The 19,965-nt window shown below is 33.3% G+C and overlaps 1 protein-coding gene across 3 annotated transcripts; it reads right to left on the reverse strand.

The window, feature by feature from the left end:
• Positions 1–16: 16 nt before the first annotated feature.
• Positions 17–17,794, reverse strand: LOC126694093 (GPI-anchored protein LLG1). 3 transcript variants are annotated; one of them, XM_050390143.1, is made up of 3 exons: positions 17,440–17,794; positions 4,510–4,566; positions 17–723 (listed from the first exon to the last, which is right to left on the reverse strand). In XM_050390143.1, exons 1-3 carry the CDS (start codon positions 17,540–17,542, stop codon positions 365–367), a joined length of 519 nt encoding a protein of 172 aa, XP_050246100.1. In that variant the 5' UTR covers positions 17,543–17,794; the 3' UTR covers positions 17–364. The 3 variants fall into 3 exon arrangements, with proteins under 3 accessions (XP_050246100.1, XP_050246099.1, XP_050246098.1); XM_050390142.1 differs by lacking the exon at positions 17,440–17,794 and adding an exon at positions 4,666–5,108; XM_050390141.1 differs by lacking the exons at positions 17–723; positions 4,510–4,566 and adding exons at positions 15,161–15,753; positions 17,308–17,364 and having other exon boundaries at positions 17,440–17,784.
• Between the last annotated feature and the right edge of the window lie 2,171 nt (positions 17,795–19,965).

Consider the following 19,965-nt stretch of genomic DNA (forward strand, 5'->3'; position numbering starts at 1 on the left):
AATAATAAAAAAACTATTTTACATCCTCAAACACAATTTTATTTATTTTACCAATCTGTTTTACATCTCACACAACATCCTAGTTTTTATTTTTTTACATACAACTTATTAAAGTAATATAGCTACCTTGTCAACTCATTCTCTCTCTTCTTTCCCATCTCTCTCTTCCACCTTTTTAGCAACCCACACCCGGGTAAAGCTCAATTTGAGCCAGTGGGTTGCTAAAATAGCAACTGGCTAATGCTTCAGCTCCAGCTGGTGATGATTGAAGGGAAAACAAGGCCCAGAACCTGATGTATCAAAAAAATTTAATCTTCTTCACGAGGTCATAGAGAAAAAGAAAAAGATAGTTGACTTTTGGCCTTCATAAAGACTTAAATAATAACAGAAAGAAGCCAGCTGTGAGCATAAGCAGTGGGCAGGGATAAATGTTGTGAGTCCCACTTTCGTTGGCTGAAACTGATGGTGCTAGTGCAGGGCATGCAAGACCCTCCTTGCCTTCCCTGCACTCACTGGCAAAAAGGCCAGGTGGGTATTTTCCATAGAGGTTTATGTAGCTGAACATGGTTGAGGCACAATCATTTGTCAAATCATTTAACACGTCCGCATAAGGGCAAGCAAATTCCTTGAATGCTGGACAACACTGATCAGGTGGGTAGTTGGGTCCTTTGCATTTGCTTGTGATGATTGTGTAGTTCAGAAACTCGAAGCTCACAGGGCAAGCTGCAGATTTTGCATAAGTAAATATATCATCAGACCACTCTATTACCTTTGTATATTGGGTAGAACAAGTGATTAATTATGAAAACAGAAAAGGTAATAATGCCTTGAAAAAGAAAATTTCCATAGTGGTTTATCAATTTTCCTTCACTTCCCTTACTGAATGATTCGTTCCCTAGATGCAAACAAAGCCTTAGTGTGGAACAATATACGTTCTAAAGATAACATCAATGACATTCCTTAGGCAAGTTCTCTCTCAAATATGCCACCTCTCAAGTCACAAAAGATGGATGCTTTGCATAAACAAGCAAAAGAAGACATGGATATGCACATCAGAAACCAGCCAGCTATATTATCATCGTAACTGTATGTATACAATCCATGGTCTGAATGGATCGGAGTGATGGTTAAACTCATTATGGATTCACAAAGTCAATCACCTAATTTACTTGCCTTTGATTCAGAATGATCTGAAGCACCATTGTGGAAATTTATTTGACATAAAAATTAATGAGTCCAATCCTGATCATTCAGTCATCAGCTATTTGCAGAGTATGGTATACCATTCACTTCTAATGATCTCTAATGCCACCCTTGTGATCAAGTAGTCTAAACAAATGCAAGAAGTTATCAGGAGAAAACTTAGAAGGCATCCTATAATATAAGATATTAACAAATGAACTTCACTCTATGAACCCAACTGCAGCATCACTTCCTCACACAAAAGCTATACGTGAATAACAGAGAAATTATTTTTTTCTGGAACAAACAAGAAGCAAATATCCCACTAATATTTCAGGAAGAAAACCTTTAAAAAAAAAAAAACCAATAATATCTTTGTTAATGTAGTATAACCATAAGACCACCGGTTAGGTATTGTTTCGAGGATCTTGCTTCTTATTGCTTAGTAATCAATAGCGGGAATCCTTCCACTTTTCAAGAAGCAATTGATAGCTCTAAAAGGGATAAGTGGAGGGAAACTATGGTGCAAGAGATGGAGTCCTTGAATAAGAACAAGACTTGAGAGTTGTCAGAACTTCCAAAGGGAAAGAAATCGATAGGTTGCAAGTGGGTTTTCAAAAAGAAGGAAGCAGTATCAAAAAGGGAAGGAGAACGGTTCAAAGCAAGATCGGTGGCAAAGGGATATTTACAAAGACATGGGATTGACTAGATGAGGTTTTCTCACCTGTGGCCAGGCATACTTCTATCAGGGTAGTGTTGGGCCTGTTGGCCTTGATAGCACATCAAAATCTGGAATTGGAATAATTGGATGTGCAGGCGGCATTCCTTCATGGGAATTTGGAGGAAGAAATCTTCTTGGAACAACTAGAGGGGTTCAAGAAACCAGGTACAGAGAATCTTGTTTGCAAATTGAAAAAGTCACTCTATGGCTTATACAATCTCCCAGATACGGTACAAGAGGTTTGATTCCTATATGATTCAGATTGGTTATACTCGTTGTGAGCATGATTGTTGTGTATATGTTAGGAGGCTCGATGATGGTTCTTATATTTTTTTGGTTACTATATGTTAATTGTTGCTAAGAGCATGTGTGAGGTTGATAGGCTAAAGTCTTTGTTGCGCAAAGAATTTGACATGAAAGACTTGGGTATTGCTAAGAAAATTTTGGATACGGAGATTTGCAGGGATAGGAAGTCAAGAAAGCTGTGGTTATCTTAGAAGAACTATATCAAAAAAGTTTATGAAAAATTCAACATGTAAGATGCTAAGCCCGTAAGCACCCCATTGGCAAATCACCTCAAATTATTTGGTAGTCGGTTCCTAAATAACGAAAAAGAAATTGAAGGCATGTCAAAGGTTCCATATGCAAGTGCAGCTTGGTTTTAATGTACATGATGGTTTGCACTAGGCCGGATTTGGTTCATGCAGTGAGTACTATCAATAAGTACATGGAAAACCCAAGTAGAGAGCATTGAAATGCAGTGAAGTGGATATTCAGATACCTGAACGGAATTGCAAGATATGCGATCTTGTTTGCGAGGAAACATGGGAATAATTCAGTGGTAGGATATGTGGATTCAAACTATCCAGGCAATATGGATGACAGAAGGTCTACTACAGGATATGTGTTTACACTGTTAGGAGGGCCCATTTTTTGGAGATCCACAGTACAATCCCTAGTGGCCATGTCTACTATAGAAGCTGAGTACATGGCGGTAGTTGAAGTTGCAAAGGAAGCACTATGGCTGAAAGCGCTAGTCAAAGAGCTTGGTTTGAACCAAGGAGGAGTTTAGTTGCATTGTGACAGTCAAAGTGCCATTTACTTGGCAAAGCATCAGGTTTATCATGCTAGGACAAAGCATATTGATGTAAGATTCCACAAGATAAGGGAGTTGACTGTCACAGGAGAGATTGTTCATGAGAAGATTGACATTTTAGAGAATACAGCTGATATATTGACGAAGCTGGCACCTACAAACAAATTCAAGCACTGCTTGGACTTGACTAGTGTTTGTGGCTTGTGATAGTCCATATGGGCTAAGGTGGAGGCGATCGAAGAGTTTCGTTTGTGAAGCTTGATACAATTCAAGCCAAGGTGGAGATTTGTTGGAATGGCTTAAATTGTAATGTCGGTGGATTGATATTACAAGCAAGCATTAAATGTTGTCTTGCATGAATTGTCAAAAAGGCAAGGAACGAACAACATCTGACATGCAAACCAAATTCTTGCTTTCTTCTTGTAGCTGAAATGGATGACTCTGTTGGCAATAATGCTGGCCATCTTCTTTGAATTGATAAGTTTCATGTGCTGAAACTATTGACATTTTGGCTGAACATCTAGCTATAAATAGAGAAGATGCAAGAGAGCTCCTATGTGAGATAGCAAAAGAGAAATATCTTCTACAGTGTGTGCGCACCAAAGATAGGAAGTTAGAGTGTCCTACAACTCTTGTCTAAATACAATAGGGTGTTCTCTATTTATTTGTAAGAGAACAAAGGGTGTATATGGGGTTTGGGCTTGTGTGAGAGTGTCTTCAAGCTATTGTTGTAATCTCCAAAGTTATAGTGAAACTTTATTCTGTCACCTCCCATGGATGTAGGCATATTGCCAAACCACGTAAATTTCTTGTGTCATATTTTCTCTTCTTTACTCTTTAACCTTACGTAAACAGATTGTTTCACAAATCTCACAACAGTTTTTAAATGTTGCACCCCCAAAAAAGAATAGATGTAGCTGAACTTGATTAGTCTGTTTAGGATACCTAGCTGACCCCAATTAGTTTGTTGAGGATACATAGCCGGCTGAAATTTTGGAAATAAGATTTGGTTGTTATTTTATGTTTTTGACAGTTGTAGAAAAGCTCATAATCATCTCTTTTAGTGCAATGGCAATGGGGCAAGCACTTTGAAAAAGGTTTCTACTCTTGAATTCATTACTCCTTCAGCCTTCAGGGCAAGATCTCCCTATTTTAATCACAGGTTTCTAATTTCGCAGCAAATAATTTCTCAGTGTCATATTTGTAATGCTCCTAACTAAAAACCAGAAGGATATAACTAAAAAAACGGAAATAACAGAAAGGAATCTGAAAGCCTCAAAGCCATAAACTAGTAATGATTACAAGTGGGTATGCCTGAAAAGGCAAAATCCATCAGCCTATAGATAGATTTGATGGATCCAACGTGGTCTAATTGAAAACTTAAAAAATGGGGATAAACCAAAGTTGGGGCTTTTTAGCTATCAGATCCAATACCAATGCATTACAAAACAAGAACAAACCCAGAAAATATCTGATCGAAAATAAAGAAATCAGTTGTGAAAGTTAGCACCTTTTTTAGCTTGAAGAAGGTTCCTGCCAGTAAATGACTGAGATTCAAACATACTATCTGCAATTACACACACAAGTTAGCAAAAAAAAAAAAACAGAAAATATAGAGAATCACATATTTCAAAAAAGACTAAGACTCTTGAAAAATGTGAAGTACCTAAAATGAAAGTGGGAGGAGAAGAAGAAGAAACAGGAAGACCCATCAAAAGGTAGGACAAGAGGATTGCAGAGAAGAAGCAGAAACATCGATTCCAGTCCATATTTTCTTGGATTTTCTTTGGGCTTGAGAAAGTGAAAGAAACAGAGAGAGACCTTTTATTTAATGAACTGTCAACTGAGCTAACTACTGCTCTACCTAGCTCCTTCAATTCCTTCAATTTATCTTTTTAACACACAAAAGAAAAAAGCTTTGAGCTATTCAAATTTCAGACAAAGAGTTTACATAAGATTACAGTTTACAGACAGACATGAAGAGGAAAGTAGGACACACACAAACACGAATTAGTCAGAGTTTTAAGCTTGAAGAGGAAGTGAGTGAGTGAGTGAGTGAGATAGCTTTGGTATTAGGGAAGAAGATACTTAGGGGTAGTTTGGATTGAGTTTTTTGATAACTTAATTCTCTGTTTTCATTACTCATAACTCAAAAATGGTGGGACCCATAGTAAAAAGATTGTTTGGCCAAACGATAACTTTGTTTCCATCACTCAATTCTCTGATTTTTGAGTTATGAGTTATGGAAACTGAAAACAACAAAAGGCTGTTTTCAGTTTCCATAACTCATAACTCAATGGCATTTCCGTAAATAAACACACATGAGGGACCCACAGCCGCAACTTTTGACAACCTTTTGACTTTTTTTTTTTTTTTTTCTAGGTTGGCGTTGGCTGTTTTTTTTTTTTTTTTTTTTTCTTTTCCTGGGTTGGCCGTTCAGTTTTTTTTTTTTTTTTTTTTTTTTTTTTTTTTTTTTTTTTTTTTCTTCTGGGTTGGCGTTGTTCTTTTTTTTTTTTTTTTTTTTTCTTTTCCTTTTTTTTTTTTCTTTTCTGGGTTGGCGTTGTCCTTTTTTTTATTTTTTTTTCTTTTTCTTTTTCTTTTCCTGGGTTGTTTTTTTTTTTTTTTTTTTTTTTTTTTTTTTTTTTTTTTTTTTTTTAAGCTTCGGTGAGTTGGGTATTAATAAAATAAAAAAAAAAAAAAAAAAAACTACTGTACTGGCTGACAGGTGTGGGACCCATGAATAGTGTGAAAAAATTGAGTGATGAAAATAAAAGTGATGTTGCCAAATGAGTGTGAAAAAATGAGTGATGAGTTATGAGTTATGAGTTATGAGTTATGAGTGATGAGTGATGAGTGATGGAAATTGAGTGACGGAAATTGAGTGACGAAAATTCCTTACCCAAACAGGCCCTTACTCACATCTCTCTTTCCCTCTCACGAATTAGTCAGAGTTGATGTTATTTATTAAGTTAGTTTTAATAAATAAATAAAAATATTTTAATAAAAACAGAGACAGTCTTGCATGATTGATTGAAGTGGGTTACAGCGGGAAACGCGAGAACTATATTTCCTCATGGAGTGAGAATGACCCCGTCAGCAGTCAGCACACACCAACGCTCGGAAAAAATTGCCAAACTGACTATTCCTGGGAAAAAATTAGGCGCGTGGCACATGTTCAAAGTTATTTAGTAAGTTAGACTGTTTTTGAAAGTCGAGTTTGGCAAACTCGACTTTGGGCTGGAAAACAGACACTATAGTGGCGTTTTTTTAGTGGCTATAGCAGCGTTTATAGAAAACGCCACTATAGGGAATCTATAGTGGCGTTTTTGACAAACGCCACTAAAAAAAACGCCACTATTGTGTCTGTATTCCAGCCCAAAGTCGAGTTTGCCAAACTCGACTTTCAAAAACAGTCTAACTAACTAAATAAGTTTGAACGCGTGCTGTCCGGCTAAAATTTTTCAGAATTTTCACTGTTTGGCAAATTTTGCCCCAACACTCTCTCTATCTCCACGGTGAAAGAGCAACAGTATTGAAGAATGCTACTCTATTCTATTTTATCATTTTAAAAAGTTAGTTTATCAATTATACCATACCATTTTACAATACACCTTACATCCAAAAACTCTATTATTTTACTTTTTTATTAAAATATTATTTTTTTAATTTTTTTTTATTATTTCTTTCACATCATCATTTTTTTTCAACTAACGGGTGGAATAAAATATATATATATATATATATATATATTTTTTTTTTTTTTTAGCATAGTGCTACAGTACAATTCTAATGATTTTTTTAGAATTGTACTGTAGCACTGTTGCAAAAAATTTTGCAATAGTGAGGTATAGCATTTTTTGATGCAAATGATTTTTAACTATGAAATGCCAAAAAAACCTTAGATATAGCATTAACATTCTTCAATGCTAATGCTCTAAGCTTCTCATTTATCATTTATGTGAATATTTTTGTTTACTAAATTTGTCTTTAATATAACTAGCCGATGTGCCCGCATGATGTGCGGGTATGTTATGATGTGCATAGACATCACTAAGAGCTTTCTAGATTAATAAGAATCTCTTGGTGTTTTTAACGGTGATGTACAGGATTTAAAACCCCCCTTCCCCCACTATTGAATTATCAAGAAAAAGAAAAGAAAAGAAAAAGATATATATGACATCAAAGTATAATGCTCAATAAAAAAACATAGAATTATTATGAAACCATCCCATTAGATAATAATACATCATTAGATACCAAAAAGATAATGTTGGGCACAAAAACAAATTATGAGGAAGAATAGAACTAAACCAATTGGTGAGAAAAACAACAACAGAATACCTATTTGAAGATGCAAGCAAGCTGATGTGTAGTAAGATAGTTAACTTATCATTTAGTATAACATACCTCATTATATCCTTCTTCAAATCTTTATAAGAACGAAATTGTAGCTTATATGGCCTTGGAAATATTGCAATACCTAATTTTGTACAATTATAATCAATTGCAAATTTTTGTTAGAAAATATATAGAAATTGTAGTACATAAATCAAGTATAGAAAATTACAATCTGAGCATAGTAATGATTACTCTAATTAATATATTTTTAATCCGTTGGAGTATGTTGCGATATTTGAATTAAGATTAATAAAAAAGTAGCTATAGCATCACATAATGACAACTACTCACACACATAAACGTGTATGTGTGTGCTTACACAAAAATATATACAAATGCATAAAGGTTGTATTAAAACTCTTCCATAAAAAATAAAAATAAAATCTTTTGGATAAAAACAACTTTCTTAGCTCAAGAGCTCTCCTAAGTCCTAACACCACCAAGCTACACGTCATGGTTCTTCTTAATCTCTACCACCAAAAAATTACACATTAAAATTATTAGTAACGATATAAAAGGATTAAAGTGCATGTATTTTCGTTAGGTTAAAGAAATGATCTTTCAAATTGTGTGGTTTTTTGTTAGACAATTATCTTTTTGCAATCGTCAAAGAGTTTTTTTTTGGTCGGAGTCTTCAAGTGTTAATTCTTGTGGTGGCTAAAACTTCATAAAACTCAAATGAAAATCAAGCAAATAACAACATTATTACATGTTACCTTTGCGAATGTCTCCCTTTGGATGTATCAAATCAATCAAGAAAAATAATATATACAGGGGCAGAGCCACGTTGCCCCTTGGGGGGGGGGGGGGGGGGGGGGGGTGCCGTGGCCCCTGCAAAAAAAAAAAAAAAAAAAAAAAATGTCCACCAACCTTTATAGAAATTTTAATTGGCCCCCCCAATGATGTACATCCGGCCCCCCCTCCCATTTCTATTCAATTCACTCCCAGGCCCCTCAGCATGCTCCAGTTTCAATTGTAGGACTCTTTTATCTTCTAATAAAACAAAACATGGCCCCCTTATATTTAAATACCCAAAGGCACTACCCAACAAAATAACATTTTATCACCCATTTTCAATCTCAAAATCAGAATCCTTTTTTTTGCTATTCTTTTTAGGGAGGTGCTACGTCTACAAAATTTTTACAGTATTTTTACAAATCATAAGTGGTTAGTTGTTATTGGTTCAAATTTGAACCTAACACCAAGATTACTTTTTTGCTCCAACAATAACAATCAGTAACAACCTGCCACTTAGGATTTGTTATAAAAATGTTGTGAAAATATTGTAGACATATCATTTCTCTTCTTTTTATTCTCTTCTTGTCTTCTATGTACACGCCACCACCCACTCCACTGGTACCAGCAACCCCCAAACAAACAAAACCTCAGCTTAGCCCTCCTTTCAAACTCAGTCCTCACGATCCAAAAAAAAAAAAAAAACCTGACCATTATTTTCTTTCTTCTTGCTTTCTTAAAATAAATCATTCAGAGGGTGAGTTTTTAGTTTTCTTTTCTTTCTTCAGCACTACACCTTCATCTCTCTTTTTAGTGTTTTTTTTTTTTCCCCCTTCTTCTCAACTATATACGCTTACTTAAATATTTACATGCACTTTAATTTTTCATAGATTTTTAGAGAAATATATGATTGAAGGCATGGGGAGGTATGAATAACATCCATATAATTGATAATAGGAATGATGATAGGTTGACTGTTTAAATTACAGTGGAAATTTTGTTTTTTTCTTAAGTACGAATAACATCCATATAATTAAGTAAAAATTTCTAATTAAGAGTTTATTTTTTAAGTTCTTTTCAGGTTAATTTTTGAGTCATATTCTTAAAGCTTAAAGAATTATGAGCAAATGAAAAACAATTGATGCATTTTTTAAGAAAAAAGATGTTAGCAATTCAGAATTTAGGACACCTATGGTTGTAGAAACAAATATAGCTGTAGAAATAAATGTTGATACTTCAATGCCTAATGAACACCTTTCCAAATGTTCAAGAATTCAATTTGAAGAGATAGATCGTGATCCAGGATCACGTAAACAAATATGTGAATTTCCTATAAATAAACAAGATGAATCCAACGAGCTTATCTCAAAGAAGGTCCATATCAACCTAAAAATATAGACTGTCTATACAACAATGATAATCATCGTCGTCGAAAATCGGCCCCCCCATGTAAAAAATCCTGACTACGCCCCTGAATATATATGAATCAAGTTGTATATAACAATACTGAAACATCAACTTAACAACTACACAAATTCGGAAAATGGGAAAAAAAAAAAGAAAAGAAAAGAAAGGAAAACAATAATTACATTGATATCATTGAAGTTGCAATGATGTTTCTTTCTCTGCAGATTGTGAAAGACATTGAGGAATTCAGAAAATAAATTAACTATCCGCCAAAAAAACAAATTTGGAAGATGTGGCACCATAATGTTAGACACAAATAATTAGTAAAATGCATAATTTAATATTATGCTTCCCCAAAAGGCCATACGAATCAAGTACATTTAATAAAAGAACACCTTGATACTCGGAGGGAGAGAGAGAAGAAAATTACCATGGGGGACCCTAGGCAGGTATGTGCAAGATGGGGAATATTGTTGATTACCAACCCATGTGAATGAACATGTGGAAGATTCTTTTGCCCTTGGATCCAGCACAAATTTCATGAGATGAAAATAATTTTTCCTAGGAACACAATAAGACAACATGTTATTTCAGCAAACTATACAATACATAATTATAATCTTAGTAAATAGCAACATAAGCATAGCAAAAGCAAAATCAAAATGCATATTGTAAAAGACGAAGAGGAGTAGGCGTGGTGTGCTCCTAAAAAAAAAAAAAAAAAAAAAAGATGGTGTGGTATGCTTTGGGAATCGGAAAACTAAACATATGAAAATTTAAAAACAAAGAAGCTGAAGAAACGATGGTCAATTAGAACCTTTGGAGAGTGTGGTTAATTCGGAAAAGAAAGAGTACTCATTAACTATCTATTACTTGAAGTGTGGTAAAACAAAGAGTCATTCGAAAAACGAAGAGTTTTTATTCTTTAGTTTGAGAAGATGGTGATAATTTACTTCTCCTTTTCAAAGAGTGTGCCACTTGACAAAACTTTAGACTCTCACATGATAAGGTCTCTACTTTTATATATATATTGATATTGATATTGATTGATTGATTGATTTTTGCCATTTGTGTTTCTTGCTTTAACTTTTACTTATTTGATTAGAGGTAAATAAATAAATGATAATCTTTAATGACTTATAACTAATGACCATTGTAATCTTATTTTAGGGTAGGTAATATCATCAATTTATGAAGCACACTTATGATTTATGATTGCTTTCTATCAGGTTAAGACATATTAGTTTTTTTTTTAGGCTGATTTCAGTTTCATATTTTTTATTCAACTATAAGAAATTTTACCAATTGACTAGTATACTTTAACTTCATTTAAAAAAAAAAATATATATATATATATATATCTTCAAACTATATGTTATGTCATTGAATCTTATCCCCAGCTCTAGTACGTGACATGATGTCATTAATTTTATATGGAAGTTTAAAATTCACTTTCAAATAGACATATATAAGTATAAAAAAAAAAAGAAAAAAAAAAGGATTTCCTCTAAGTTTAGGGACTAAATTCTATAGCTTTTATATAAAAATAAATAAAAATTTAGTGCTAATTACAACTTATCCACCTATGGTTTGACCGAAATTGAAGTTGCCTACCTATGATTTGAAATTTGACACTTTACCCATCTAAAGTTAACTCAGTTAAGGTTCCGTAACCCAACTTTGTTAAAAATGGGGCTAAATATGTATTTTTGCTCCCATTTATGTCTCTTTCCTCAAAAAACAAGAAAAACATAGAAAAACAAGAGAAAGTAAGATCAAAAAGTGAGTGTTTTATAAAAATTAAGAACAAACATTACAACCACCATAGAAACTTTTGTTAAGAATCATCAGATCCAACAAAAACAAATTCTTTCACCCATTTCTAAGCAACCAACAAAGCTATAGCATCTAAAGCTTAAATCAAACCCAAAAAATTCAAACTTCAAATTTGTTGCAACTCCATGGTTGATCTAAGAAGAAGGCTAGGGTTTGTGTTGAGTTTGGTTTCTGGGGTTCATTAATAGTGGGTTAGGATCAGGAGTTTTGACTAAAGGAAGTCTTTAGCGTGGATGTTTTGGTTTCAATTGAAGTTGTTAAATTAGTTTGAGGTTTGTTAATGGTGGGTTTGGGTTTGGGGCCATGAATTTGTTGAGATTAGGTGTGATATTTTGGTTTGGTTTTGTGGTGGAGGAAGGCTTAGTGGAGGATTTATTTTTCTTATGTTAGAATCATACGACTAGTGGGAGTAATTTGTTGGGGTTTATACCCTAAAATCCAATTTATTGGTATGTCATAAATAATTAAATTGTTTAATTATATGAGACTATTTATAAATGAACTAATGTGACAATATCATAGTCCTTGAGATGCATTGTATGTGATTTCTTTGATTTAGTCACAAAAGATATAAATCACAAGTTCCTTGTAAACTCAAAACATAGTTCGTAGTCAGTGATAAAATTGGACATTTCATCTACGAAAACTATAACACATCAACTAAGATGGCTTGTCTTGATCATGGAAGTGGAGACTTCTAGTTGATGTGTTGATGTGTCTTAAGTGTTAAGACATATTAAACTGGACTGTTGTGAGATTAATTATTCAATAAAAAACTGTCACCTAAATGATTAATCTCACGACTTCTAATTTCATAGACTCTCAATCCTGAGAGAATAGTGAACCTGATCATGAAATGTAGGTTACTTTGATATATCAAGAGTGAGATCTAATATTGACGGTCAAAACCTCCGTATGTTGGGTAACCATACGTAGCGTTGAGAGAACACATATTCTCAAGATGGAATCCATAATCTATTTCTTTAGAGATACGAAATATCCCATTGAGATAAGTTTAATGAAAACTGGTTATTCAGGGTGCCCCCTTTAGTAAGGAGTTACTAAAGTTTATATTTATTGAAATCGGATTTCAATAAATATGAATAACTAAAAGATTAAACCGGGTATTCAAGGATAAAATAATTGTTTACAAAGTGACAGTTCATTATGACTTTGTTCATTATGGATATTTCATGGAGGGGTCAAATGATATCATTAGAGTTTTGGGATATAATTTATTAATAAGGCATATAGTGCACTTATATTTATATAGTGGTATTAAATATTAGGGGTGTCAATGTTTGACCCAACCCGTGAACACGACACGAATCCGACACGGGTTTTTTCGGGTTAGGGTTTGGCCTTAATGGGTTTGGGTCATAAACGGGTCAACCTGCGTAACTCGCAATAAACACGTTTGACACGCCAATTTATTTGTGTCAACCCGAAATGACCCACTTAACACAACCCGTTTAACTCATATAACAAATAAATATTTATTTTATTTTAGATTTGTCAAATACCTTTTATATCCAACATATATTTTAAATTTAAAAAGAAAAGTGAGTAATTACAAAAATTTATAAGGAATATAATTGGAAATTGAAACTTTACAGACCCTAGAACTATTTATACTTTTTTTTTGGTATAGAACTTACACAAATAAAATTGGATGAGCTTGTGGAAAATGTTATGAATTTGGACATCAACAAAGAATATATGGATGATAATCGTGGTCTATTTGCTCAAATTCTTTCAATATTGATACTTAGCATTTAACGAGTTCCAAGAATATTATATTTTTGTTGAATTATGTTATTTTATTTTTGTGAAACTTTGTTATTTTGAATTTGGGTTGAAGTGTATACACTTATTGTGCGGTGTAAAGAACTTATTTCTAGATGAATGTTATATTTTTGTTGAACTATATTATTTTAAATGTGGGTTGAATACTTGAAGTATATGCTTTTTGGGATGTAAAAAAAAATATTTCTAGATGGATGTTCTATTTAATATTATGCAGGTTGAAATGGGTTGTGTTACATTCGTGTCAATCCAACATGACTCGTTTATTAAGCGTGTCAAATGGGTTGGGTCAGATCAACCCGCCTTATTAACAGGTCGGGTTAGGGTTGAAGGATCATGACACGATTATTAAATGGGTTGGGTTAGGGTTGAGTCATTTAATTGAATACCCCTACCTCGACACGACACGAAACCGACACGCTAACCTGAATTGACACCCCTATTAAATATAATTAATGGCAACTTTGGACTTATCAAGAGTTGACAGATAAGTCCAAGGCTCATTGAACTTAGAGTCTTATTTGTTCCCTTTGGTCCCATCTCAAGCCACAAACTAAAACCCAATTAGGTAGACTTAAAAGACTAACCCAATTAGATAATCAATTTTTATTTAATAAGGGTTATTAAATAAAGTAACTACCAAGGTAGTTAGAATGTACGTATGATGAAAAGAAAAGAAAACAGTTTTTCTCTACAATGAGAAGAAGAAAAACTTTCTTTAAGAATCAATGTACATAAAGACTGATTGAGAGACCACTCTTCTTGGGCACCATGTGGAATTGAGATGTTGATTAGAGGTATTCTCAAGTCTTGGTTTTAAATTTCACTGCATCAAGGTACGCTTTCTATTTTTTGTTTTAGAATTCAAGATTACATGTTATCTCTCATGAATGAAGTAGATCCGTGTTTGTTAGTTCTGCTGTATATTTTGTATGCAAACACAAAACCAGATTTTCCAACATAATTCTCTTTGACCTCTTAATTTTCCTAAAATCTTTCTTGTCCTTCTGCTGTTCAGTTTTGTCCTATAGCTAATTCCTTATAAGATTCATATCTACATCCTTGGATGATTTTGATTTGTGGGCATCATTGGCTATGGTTTTTCGCTTGAGTGATCTTCCACTATTAGGATTCTTGGCATCCTGCTCTATTGAATCCTTTACTGATCTATAATTACCTCTAGATTTTCTTTTTCTTAGACTTTCTTTTTGCCCATATGTTCATCTGGTGTGTTGTGACATCAAACCTTTGAATATGTCATCATTTGTTTAGTGATGTCTGTCCCTCTTAATTATTTTATAAAACAGTTAAATTGCAAAAGAAAAGTAACCATAACCAAACCCTTGGATTAGTTGCTAATCCAAACTCCGTATGTGAAGAAAACAACATAAAGAACTATGTTCCTCCTATCTCTCAGTATGGGTATTTGCTAGAATCTGTCAATTTGATGCAATTAGTGTAAATGTAAGGTTGAAATGCTAAAACATTGCATAAAAGTTTTTATCAACCACTTTTTTGATCTTATTTACTCTTGTTTTTCTATGTTTTTTCTTGTTTTTGGTGAAGAGAGACAAAAAGGAGCAAAAATGCATATTTAAACCCATTTTTAATGGAGGTGGATTACAAAATCTTAATTAGGTTAACCTCATGTGAGTAAAATGTTAAATTTCAAACTACAAGTAAAACTTAAATTTTGACTAAACTAGAAACATAAAAGTTGTAATTAGCCCAAAAACTTAAAAAGGGGACTAAATTCTATAACTAAAGTTCTACATGCTCTACTTCCTATGGAAATGCCAAACGAACCCTTATGTTGTACCTTTTTTTTATTTTTTTATTTTTTGAAATGCCTTATGTTGTACTTTGCCTCAGTGAGGAATTCATATTTAAATTTTATAATAGTCAAACACATAAAAACTGTAGTTCTGTTTAGTTTTTTTTTTTAATGAATAAAAATTGAAGTTTATCAACAATAAATAAAAGATACAACAACCAACCAATACCTAACCCCAACAGCTTGAGTGCAGCGAAGTACAAATTGATAAATAATGACTCAAAACTAATTTTTGGGTATGCCTAACTGAAATTTTATGAGCTCCAGCTGGTGATGATAGAATGGAAAACAAGGCCCAGAACCTATTGTATCAAAAAATTTCAATCTTCACAAGGTCATAGAGAAAAATAAAAAGAAAAAGATGGTTGACTTTTGGCCTTCATAAAGACTTAAATAATAACAGAAAGAAGCCGGCTGTGAGCATTAGCAGTGGCGAGGGATACATGTTGTGAGTCCCACTTTCATTGGCTGAAACTGATGGTGCTGGTGCAGGGCATGCAAGACCCTCCTTGCCTTCCCTGCACTCACTGGCAAAAAGGCCAGGTGGGTATTTTCCATAGAGGTTTATGTAGCTGAACATGGTTGAGGCACAATCATTTGTCAAATCATTTATCACATCCGCATAAGGGCAAGCGAATTCCTTGAATGATCCACAACACGAATCAGGTGGGTAGTTGGGTCCTTTGCATTTGCTTGTGATGACTGTGTAGTTCAGAAACTCGAAGTTCACAGGGCAAGCTGCAGATTTTGCATAAGTATACATATCATCAGACCACTCTATTACCTTTGTATATTGGGTAGAACAAGTGATTAATTATGAAATCAGAAAAGGTATTAATGCCTTGAAAAAGAAAATTCCCATAGTGATTTATCAATTTCCCTTCACTTCCCTTACTGTATGATTCGTTCCCTAGACGGAAAAAAAGCCTTAGTGTGAAACAATATACCATCTAAAGATAACATCAATGACTTTCCTTAGGCAAGTTCTCTCTCAAATATGCCACCTCTCAAATCACAAAATATGGATGCTTTGCATAAACAAGCAAAAGAAGACTTGGATATGCACATCAGAAACCAGCCAGCTATATATACAATCCATGGCCCTGAATGGATCAGAGATATAATTAAACTCATTATATCCATTCACAAAGTCAATCACCTAATTCACTCTCATTTGATTCAAAATGATCTGAAGCACCATTGTGGAAATTTATTTGACATAAAAATTAATCTGTATATCATATCCTGATCATTCAGTCATCTGCTATTTGCAGAGTAAGGTATACCGGTCACTTCCAATGATCTCTAATGCCACCCTTGTGCAATAGGCATCAAGTAATCTAAACAAATGCATGAAGCTATCAGAAGAAAACTTAGAAGGCATCCTATAATATAAGATATTAACAAAGGAACTTTCACTCTATGAACCCAACTGCAGCATCACTTCCTCAACACAAAAGCTATACATGAATAACAGAAAAATTATTTTTTCTGGAACAAATAACAAGCAAATATCCCACAAATATTTCAGGAAGAAAACCTTTTCAAAAGAAACCAATAATATCTCTGTTAATGTAGTATAACCATAATAACTTTGCTAATCTAGCAAGACCGAAAGAATAGCATACTTTGGGGGATACGGGAATAATTTGCCCCATAAAAAATAAGGTACATCAATTTTTAATTTTTAATCGTGTTTTATGTTTTTAAATGTTGAACCCCCAAAAAAGAACAGATGTGGCTGAACCAGATTAGTCTGTTTAGGATACATATCCAACCCCAATCAGTTTGTTGTTATTTTATGTTGTTGACAGTTGTAGAAAAGCTCATAATCATCTCTTTTAGTGCTATGGCAATGGAGCAAGAACCTTGAAAAAGGTTTCTACTCTTGAATTCGTTAGTCCTTCTGCCTTCAGGGCAAGATCTCCCTATTTTAATCACAGGTTTCTAATTTTGCAGCAAATAATTTCTCAATGTCATATTTGCAATGCTACTAATAACTTAAAACCAGAAAGATATAACTAAAAAAAAAAACGAAAATAACAGAAAGGAATATGAAAGTAAAAAACTAGTAGTAATTACAAGTGGGTATGCCTGAAAAGGCAAAATCCATCAGCCTATAGATAGATTTGATGGATCCAACGTGATCTAATTGAAAACTAAAAAATGGGCATAAAGCAAAAAGTTGGGGCTTTTTAGCTATCAGATCCAATACCAATGCATTACAAAAACAAGAACAAACCCAGAAAATATCCGATCCAAAATAAAGAAATCAGTTGTGAAAGTGAGCACCTTTTTTAGCTTGAAGAAGGTTCCTGCCAGTAAATGACTGAGATTCAAACATACTATCTGCAATTACACACACAAACGTTAGCAAAAAAAAATATATATATATAGCAAAGACTGTTGAAAAATGTGAAGTACCTGAAATGAAAGTAGAAGGAGAAGAAGAAGAAACAGGAAGACCCATCAAAAGGTAGGACAAGAGAATTGCAGAAAAGAAGCAGAAACATCGATTCCAGTCCATATTTTCTTGGATTTTCTTTGGGCTTGAGAAAGAGAGACACAGAGAGAGAAAAGAAGAAAGAGAGAGACCTTTTATTTATTGAACTGAACTAACTACTATGCTCTACCTAGCTCCTTCAATTTTTTTTTTTTTTTTTAACACACAAAAGAAAAAGGCTTTGAGCTATTCAAGTTTCACACAAAAAGTTTACATAAGATTACAGGCAGTTTACAGACAGACAAGAAGAGGAAAGTGGGACGCGCAAACACATATTAGTCAGAGTTGATGTTATTTATTAAGTTTGTAAAATAAATAAATAAACATATTTTAATAAAGACAGAGACAGTCAGACATGATTGCTTGATTGATTGAAGTGGGTTACAGCAGGAAACGCGAAAACTGGATTTCCTCATGGCCCATGGAGAATGACCCCGTCAGCACACACCTACACTCCTTCGTGTAAAAGCTTCTCATTTATCATTTATGTCGATATTTTTGTTTAATAAATTTGTCTTTTATATAATTTTAGCCATTTGTGTTTCTTGATTTCACTTTTATTTATTTGATTGGAGGTAAATGAATAAATGATGATCTTTAACCACTTGTAACTAATGACCATTTTAATCTTCTTTTATCAATTTATAAAGCACGCTTATTATTGCCTTTTATTAGTAGGTCAAGACTAATTAATTTTTAGTGTAAGTAAATCAAATTTCAAATTTTTTATTCCATTACAAAAGATTTTAAGGGTTGATTAATTTACTTTTTAAAAAAATTTATTCATTTATCTCCAACCTATATGTTATGTCATCAGATCCTATCCCTAGTTCTTGAGTAGGTGACATAATGTCATTAACTTTTTATAGAAGTTAAAATTTCACTTTTAAATCAACATATAAGTAAAAAATTAGTTTTCCTCTAAGTTTAGGGACTAAATTCTATAATTAAAGTTCTACAGGCTTTACTTCCTATGGAAATTCCAAACGAACCCTTATGTTGTACTTTGTCATAGTGAAGAATTCATATATAAATTTTATAAGAGTCAAACAAATGCAACTTTAAAAAATTATAATAAAAATTATCAAGTAAAAGTTTCATGTATTTAAAATGTTTGTGTATTATATATTTACTTATCTGTCTGGTTCATTTTTATATCTATTCTATTGAGGAAAAGCTGTGATTTTCTTCCCTCCAAAGGTGTGGAAGAAAATCACAATTTCCATTAACAGAAACATAAGAAAGTAAATAATATGATATGGTCCTTAGTGAAATCTTTTGGAGGGAAGAATCTTCATTGATGTACCTAGATTAGGTTGCTCTTAGTAGAAGGAAAAGTCCTTTTTTAGGATGATAGCCCAAAAAGGTATTCAGTAGGGTCTTTAAGAGATTCAAAAGGTCTGATGTTTTTTTTTTTTTTCTTTTTTTTTTTGTTCATCTATTTTCTTTGCTGATTTGGAGCTAATGACTAATGAGAGGAAGATAGGGGAGAAGAAGATGAAGGAATGGTTTGCAGTGGCATGCACACAATGAAGACTATACGTGTTGATCAAAAGAAAAAGGAGGGATGGCGTTCATGGATTTAAAGCCCATCTTATAAAGCTTTTAGTAAAGCAAGGTTGGCGTCTCATCAACTATTAATTCCTCCTCTCTTTAAAGAAAATCTTTCCCTTTCACTTCCTTCACGCAAGCGAAAGTGAAACTATGTTTGCCGAAGTATTGTTGCTACAATAGACCTGTTAAGCAAGGTTCCAAGTGGAGAGTTGGCAATAGGATCCAAATTTAGTGCGGAAGGATAGATGGTTGCCCATAGATTCTAATTCGAAAGTGATCACCCTGGGAGGTGTTCGTGGAGGATTCTATAGTGGCAGATTTAATTGACACATATAGAGAGGCTTTTGGAAGAAAGAATTGAAGCATGGTGTCTTCTTGTCCAAATTTACTAATAGCTTAAGCCAAGTTTTGTCGAGTATTAAATGTTCAAAAGTTTGGCTCGACAACAAATATAAAATGTTGGCTTAAGCTTAAACGACAAACTATGTTTGAGCTTAAGCATGTTAGATAATCCAAAAGTTTGAACTTAGTTTGGCTTGGCTTAATTCATTAGTCAAGTCAATCTCAAGCTCAATATTAAGCTTTTTTGCTCAAGATTCAACACAAATACATTATCAAAATCATATTAAGCATATTATCAATCTCATTTGGTTTGGACATGTATTCTCAACTTCCAACTAATTTAGTAAGATATGAGTTTATTTTTCAAGCTCATATCAAGTTTTATTAACAGATCCATAAAACAGTCAAAACATGGACTTGTCTTTTTATTGAGCCATGTTGTTTACGAGCTTGTTTATGAACAACTTTTTTTGCTTGGGCTCAGCTCATTAATTAAACAAACCTAAAATTAAGTCTCAAGTTTAGTTTGTTTATAAACAAACAAACACGAG

The sequence above is a fragment of the Quercus robur genome, chromosome 8 (assembly GCF_932294415.1).
Source record: "Quercus robur chromosome 8, dhQueRobu3.1, whole genome shotgun sequence".
Taxonomy (NCBI): Eukaryota; Viridiplantae; Streptophyta; class Magnoliopsida; order Fagales; family Fagaceae; genus Quercus; species Quercus robur.

Bases quoted from the DNA above. Each gene is read 5' to 3' on its own strand.
- LOC126694093 (XM_050390143.1), bottom strand. From the start codon at position 17,542: ATGGACTGGAATCGATGTTTCTGCTTCTTTTCTGCAATTCTCTTGTCC. The intron at 4,567-17,439 runs GTACTTCACATT...GTGTAATTGCAG, and splicing joins TCCTTCTACTTTCATTTCAG to ATAGTATGTTTGAATCTCAG. The intron at 724-4,509 runs GTGCTAACTTTC...CAAAATCTGCAG, and splicing joins CCTTCTTCAAGCTAAAAAAG to CTTGCCCTGTGAGCTTCGAG.